The 7,256-nt window shown below is 43.0% G+C and overlaps 1 protein-coding gene across 1 annotated transcript in view; it reads left to right on the plus strand.

Annotated features, from left to right (window-relative positions):
* OPN4 (opsin 4) overlaps positions 1-7,256 on the plus strand; it is a 66,355-nt gene that overhangs the window by 44,397 nt on the left and 14,702 nt on the right. The window contains 3 exon segments of the mRNA XM_019502092.1: positions 2,944-3,147; positions 5,110-5,204; positions 5,207-5,277. Coding sequence (XP_019357637.1) covers positions 2,944-3,147; positions 5,110-5,204; positions 5,207-5,277 — 370 coding nt within the window.

Raw genomic sequence — 7,256 nt, forward strand, 5'->3', positions numbered from 1 at the left:
CCCCTGGGACCATCAGGAATCCCAGTTGTGTGTGGGGGGGGGGGGATGACCTGGTCCCTGCTCAGAAAAATGGAGGCAAAGAAATTGTTAAATAGGTTAGCTTTGTCATCTGGTGAGACCACCAGATTTCCAAGCATGTCCTGCAGAGGCCCCACATTACCCATAACCGTCTTTTTACCCCCTATGTATTCAAAAAAGGATTTCTTGTTATCCTTGATCTGGGTTGCTAGTCCCAGTTCTGTCTCCATCTTGGCCTTCCCAACAGTCCCCCTATAATCCCGAGCAACAGTGGTATACTCCTCGTCAGTGAGGACCCCTCCCTTCCATTGGGTGTACACCTCCTTCTTAGCTTTGAGACATTCCTGGATGCTTTTGGTGAGCCATGGGCGCTTTTGAGTACTCTTGCCCCCTTTGATCCATGTTGGGATTGCCACCCTTTGGGCTTGGAGGATCATCTCCTTCAGGAACGACCACTCTACTTAGACTCCCAACTCCCCACCTCTCCGGGACCTCAGTGCCTCCCCAACTGGTCTCCTTAGCTCAATGAAATCCGCCCTCCTGAAGTCCAGGGCTGCTGTCTTGCTGCAGGCCTTTGCCACCTTGCGCTGGATGGTGAATTCCAATAGGCGATGATCGCTATCACCCAGGTAATCAAACACCCACAGTCCCCTCACCAGGTTGTCGCTTGTGGCCAGGACCAGGTCTAACTAGGCATTTTCCCTGGTGGGACTGTGCATCTCCTGGGTTAGATGGAGGTCCTGTAACACAAACTCCTCTCTGACCAATTCAAGCTGGACATAAGGAAGAACTTCTTCATTGTCTGAGCCCCCAAGGTTTGCAACAGACTGCTGCCGGAGGTGGTTCAAGCACCCACTTTGAACGCCTTCAAGACACATTTGGATGCTTATCTTGCTGGGATCCTATGATCCCTTCTGACTTCCAGCCCCAGGGGCAGGGGGCTGGGCTCGATGATCCTCCAGGATCCCTTCCAGCCCAAATGTCTATGAAATCTATGAACACAGCTAGGAACCTACGCAAGCAGTCAGACCTGGCTGACTGTTCCTCCCAGCAAATTTAGGTCACCCATGATGACCACATCCTTTGACTTAACTGCCTCCGCAAGCTGACCTGAGAATTCCTGGTCTAGCTCTTCTCCTTGGTTGGGTGGTCTGTAGTAGACCCCCATGGTTAAGTCCCTTTCCCCTCAACCCCCTTGTATTCTGACCCAGAGCACTTCAGTCTGACCCTCCTCTGACCCAGCTGCTTGTTGAGGATGTGAATTGTTCTTTGACATAGAGCACCACACCCCTGCCTTTCCTCCCTGTTTTATCCCTCCTGTACAGCCTATAGCCCTTGATGTTCACCGCCCAGTCATGTGTTGGATTCCCCCACAGTTTGGTGAGCCCCACTATGTCTGGGTTTGTGCTAGCTAGCAGGAGGGCAAATTCCTCCTGCTTGTTCCCCGTACTATGAACATTAGTGTATAGGCATTTAAGGCCTCCTGAAGGTGTATGCATCACCCCCCTAATCCCAGGACTATCTGGGTCTCTTACCTGGGTATTTCTTGTGCTCGTCATCCGTCTTGGCTGGGCTGTTCTTGTGGGTGACACTTGGTTTGGTGTTCCAAGGCTCCCTCCAACCTCATCCTCCCCTTCCCCCAATGAGCCTAGTTTAAAGCTCACCAGAGGAGATCAGCCAACCTGAAAGAGAATACACACTTACCTTTGGGAGAGAGGTGAAGCCCATCCCACCCAAGCATGTCTCTCATCTTGAAGTATGGGTCATGGTCCAAGAAGCTGAAGCCCGTCCCAAGACACCGTTCCCAAAGGCGCAAGTTGACCTCTCTGATGTAGATCTCATGGTGTCATCCATGTCTGCTCACTGGAAGGACAGATGAGAAGACCACCTGTGCCCCTGTCTCCTTCAGCTTGTTGGATAGATGTGAATACAGCAGAGAACAAAAGATATGCTGTTGTAATGTTGGTCCTCATTGACCAAAAGCTTGTTTCTTGGAGGTTTGCACTATGCAAGTGCAAAGACTACACATGGATGTATAAAAATAGAACCTGTCTAATCTCTAGAGCTGGTTAAATAATTATAAACAAATTCAAGAATATATTCAATATTTTCTGAATATTTCCTCAAAGTTTGCTTATCTCACCATCCTGGGATATGAGTGTTTCTGTGGTGTCCGGGTAAATGTAAAAACACAGTGAACTAAAATAGCTCTTTCCCATGGGAGTTACAGTAAAATTAAAGCTAAATGAGCTACCACAGGATTGTTGAAATGCTTCCACTAGAAACTTCAGAAGTAAATAAGTGAAATATATTGTGTCACTGTTTTCAGCAATACAGGCAAATGAAATCTTTGAAGTAGATTTTCATGGATAATGTAATTAGCAAGGGCAGCCAACAGCTCTTAAATTGTTACAGTTGCTTTGCCCACAGTGTTCCAAAAGAATTTAGCTGGCAGGACATGTGGATCTGGGCTGGGACGGTTATGAAAGGTAGCTTCTCTCCCAGGATTGGTGGTATCACCAGTATGGATGGTTTAATCCAGGGGTGTCAAACTCATCTGGCCCCCTTGGGTCAGATAAGTAGTGTGGAGGTGATCTGCAGACTGCATCGGGCCCACAGACTGGCCCTGTGCACCAGATCCAGTGCATGGGGTCAAGCCAGTGCAGGCATGCAGCATGCAACCCAGACCAGCCCCTAAACCACATGCAGCATGCGCTAGACTGGCCCACACAGCACATGCAGCATGAGGGAAGGAGCCAGGGCTTGGGTGTGCTGCAGATGGCATGGGGAATGCCACATGCAGTGTGTGGGTCCAGTTCAAGACCCATTGGCATCACTGGAGGCTGGATGATAGGGTTCCACAGGCTCAGTCTTTGACACCCCTGGTTTAATCTATTTACTGTATTTTTACTCTCCACTTGAAAGGTGGTGAGCTGTATGCCTTCTGCGGTGCTCTCTTTGGCATTACATCCATGATCACATTAATGGTGATTGCCCTGGAAAGATATTTTGTGATCACAAGACCGCTGGCTTCCATTGGGGTGGTGTCCAGGAAGAAGGCTCTGATAATCCTGGTAGGAGTCTGGCTGTATTCTTTGGCTTTGAGCCTTCCACCCTTCTTTGGATGGAGTAAGTGGAAGGGAGTAACAGCTTATTTGTTTCATACCATGAGTAAATGAGAGATTAAGGAATGGGTTGGTTAGATGAAAGGCTGAATAAACAGGATTTAAATGCAAGCTAGAGTTTGAAGAAATCACTCTGAGGAAAACTGCTTACAGCTAATGAGACTTAAGATGTTTAATCAGCAGAAAAAATTACACTGCACGCATCACAGTAAATACATTACACTGACACTTTTGCTAGAAATCTCATTAGCACATTCAATAAAAATAGTAGATAAAATCAAGGGCAAAAATTATGCAAAACAGACTTACATAACATTTCATAACCTTCTGCAGTCATGTAGAACTGAATATAAAGTAAAAGGGAGATGAACATACTACATGAGTTTTCAGAATTACTTTGTGCCCATAAAAATTGCCATATTGAGAGCCTGGGTAACCTCAGTTCATCTCTCTCTATATACATCTAAAAGGAGTTCAGAATGAGCAACCAGAGGTTATTTCATAGTCTTTTAATATGTCTCAAACCTGCCCTGGAGAGACCAGTTGTAGAGGTGAAAAAACAGTTTACTGTCTCTGCCCATTTAGCCATTTGGCTCCTAGCTGAGCCTACCACTAACGATGATGTTTAGTAGTAATGTTACTTTATTGATTTTGTGTATGTAAATTACAGCACATATATTTTGCATCCATGCAAACTGAAAATTTACAAATAGAACTAATAATAGGTTTTGTGTTTCTCTGTTAGAAACCAAACCAATACCATTAACTTATTTCATTTGAACCAACAATCACTATCTTTCAGTTACTTTAGACCTAAGGTAACATGAACTTCAACCTATCAGTAGAAGGCCCAAACCCACTGCTATCATGGTACCAAATTGTGTAACAACACTCCATAGGCATCATGTGCAGAGGTGGGTTAAACTGAGAAAATAGCACTTATTCATTTGCCCACAAGGCTGCTGCAGCAAGCTCAGATATTTTTTTTTCCTAACTGAATAAGATGCATAGCTGGCAAATTCCAGCTGTTTAATGTTAGCAACTTAAGCTTAAATGAGAAGCTTTAAAGAGAGCAATATGACAAATACTCTTAGATGAACAAAAGTTAACATGATGAGGCAGAATAATTACTTGAAGGGTATTATAATTGCTTTCTTATAATTAGATTCTAATTGTATCCATTACACTGAGCCTCATGCAATAATTGGATGTATCTGAGCACATCTGGTACAATATTTTTAAGAGCTGGTCTAACAGAAGCCATAATTGAAAATGCTGAGAATTAAAGTAATGAGAATAAAAATAATTTGGCATTGACAGTTTGCTTTACATTTTTAACAGTTTGACATGCTTTCTCCAAGGAGACTTAATTTCAGGCAGATCTTGCACATGTTTCCTGTTCCACTTATTTGATTATCTATTTCATGACCATATTAATTTGATCTGCACAGAAAATTTCGGTTCCCTGTAGAATTTATAAAAAAGTGGTGGTTATTGTAGTCAGTTTCATTTCACTCCTGACCAAGAGATGAAGATTTCAGAGATAACTGGAGAAATAGTAAACTTTGGAAAGTGTGAGTCTGATCCAAAGCCCATTGAAATTACTGGAACAATGCCCCCAATTAGTGTGGGCTTTAGATCAAGCCCAGAGATTGAAATAAACAAAGAATCAACCTTTAAAATAACACAATTAAGATTTTTAGAATTGTAAGGCCATGAAGATCAATGGAGTCAGGAATTATCAGAGTTGTTAAAAAAAAAAAAAAAAAAGGGTGTCCCTATTAAATCTCTTTCTTCAACAAATAAAATCAGATTAGATACTTTTCAAATCCCAGAGATATTGCTAATGCTTTCTCCCTTTGCTGCTGCACCAGAATTGCATAATAAATAAATACATACATACATACATATAGTGCCCAGTAAAAATTGCTTTGTTGCTTATTTCTTCTTCTATCTCTCTTTTAAGGTGGTTATGTTCCTGAGGGACTGCTGACTTCCTGTTCCTGGGACTACAGGACCTTTACCCCTTCAGTCCGTGCCTACACAATACACCTGTTCTGCTTTTTGTCTTCTTTATTTCTCTGACTGCTATCATACGCAGCTATATTTTCAGGGCTGTCAGGAATGCCAACAAGTGAGTCACCAATATTCAAGTTCCATTCCTTCTTTAGGGAACAGATTGGATTTTATCTTTAACCAAAAACCCATAAAAGTGTAAATTTAAAAAACCTCCTTTTATCTTATATAAAAGGCTGAAACACAAAAGCAAAAATTTCCAGTTAAATTTTAGCATGGCAAAAAAGGTGAATGCTGAAAGAAGTTTTCAAAGTTCTCTACTAGCCTCAGCATTGTTTACAATATTTACTAGCAATTTTAAAAGGGTGTGAATAGCAACAGTAGATGAATCAAGACTAGAAAAGACTGAGAAATTTCAGAGGCACCCAATACAGCTAAAGAATTGTTTGACTCAATGCCAATCAAGACCAGATTTTGGGGTGGGGGGGAGCGGTATTATTTTTGCTCCTCTGCATAGGCATTAGGCTTATGCAAAGTAGCTTTGAAAAAAAACAAAAAGAGACAGTGGAAAATTTCCCAGGCAGAAGGGAAGTAAAGCTGTTCAAATTTCTCTCTTGCACAATGTCTTGATCTAGACAGGCCAATGGTCTGGACAGATGCAATCAGTCTCATGTCAGTAAGAAGATTCAAGGGCTCACCTGCAAGGTACTAGCTATCTACAGGAAAGAGGAGAAAGTCAGCTCTGAATTTAGTGTTCAACAAAAAGTAATGAGGAGATAAAACATAGCAGGAATTTATGAAACAAAAACTATAAAAATTGCAAATTAAGGGCCAAATACTGCCACTTTAAATTCTATTGAGTAGCAAAATTACTAAATATTATTATTGAAAACAATGCATCTATCTACACATGAGCTACGAACTACAGAGCAGTAGTAAGAAAAAAAAAATCTGATCCTAGAAAATAACGAAATATTTTTCCTATTTACCCCAGAGATGTGGGTTTTCTGGAAAATTTTCTAATACCCTAAATAGAGAATGATCTGATTTAGCATGTTTATTTGACTTTTATTTGGTAAACAAAACTAAAAAACAGCCCATGTTAATTTTATGTCCTAATAGTCACAAGTATTTGAACTGAAATATTTGATTAGGAAAAAAATTAAATACAGCCCACTTAATGTGGTTTAAATGTTATATTCAAACAAATCCAAAGCTTTATGTGGAAATAAATTATTTTTATTGGAATACTTGTAAAAATGTAAAGACAATATACAATAGCATGTACTTCCTTTACATTGTTTAAATTTAAGGAAAAAAAATGAAGGCACTGTAAACTGTTGACACACTAATTTTAGCACACCCAAAGAACTGTGGATTAGGCCTGTGCAAATAAGGAAGTATTCAATTTGGATTTGGCCAATTCAGAGGACAGTGATTTGATTTAGTGATTCAAATCACCATCCCTATTTGAGTTGGCCAAATCAGAATTGGAGATTCGGCGCCAATTCAGAGATTTGGATCTGCTGGGGAAAGGCAGGCACAGCTGAGCAGCTGCAGGTTCTCCTGTGGCTCCTCCAGCTGTGCCTGCCTCTCCCTGGGCAGAGGGAGCCTCAGAAGGAGCCCCCATGGCTGCCTTGTCTGGTCCCAGCCTCCCGTCACTTAAAAAAAAGCCCCAAACTTACTGGTTGCAGCAGCGGCAAGTGAGGCCTCTGAGGGCTCGTGGCAGAGTCCCCCCATGCAGTGGGGGGCAACAGAGGGCAGTGGGGATTGCCCCCCCCCACCTGGCACCAGTGCAGCAGCTGCCCCATGGTGCAGGTGCAGCATGGGTCAGCAGGGTGCCTCACACTGTGTGAGAGCTGGGGCCACTGGGGCTAAGCAGTGCTGGGCTGACATGTGGAGCCAGCCCAGCTCCCAGACAGTGTGTAGTGCCCTGCTGAGCCACGCTGTACCTGCGTGATGGGACAGCTGCTGCACTGGTACCAAGTAGGGTTCGATCCCTGCTGCCCCCACTGCTGTGCACTGCGTGGTGGGTGTGCTCTTCCATGAGCCCTCAGAGGCCCCAATCATCGCTGCAGCAGCTGGTGAATACGGAGC

This window comes from Gavialis gangeticus, unplaced genomic scaffold (genome assembly GCF_001723915.1).
Source record: "Gavialis gangeticus isolate Ggan-Ray unplaced genomic scaffold, GavGan_comp1, whole genome shotgun sequence".
Taxonomy (NCBI): Eukaryota; Metazoa; Chordata; order Crocodylia; family Gavialidae; genus Gavialis; species Gavialis gangeticus.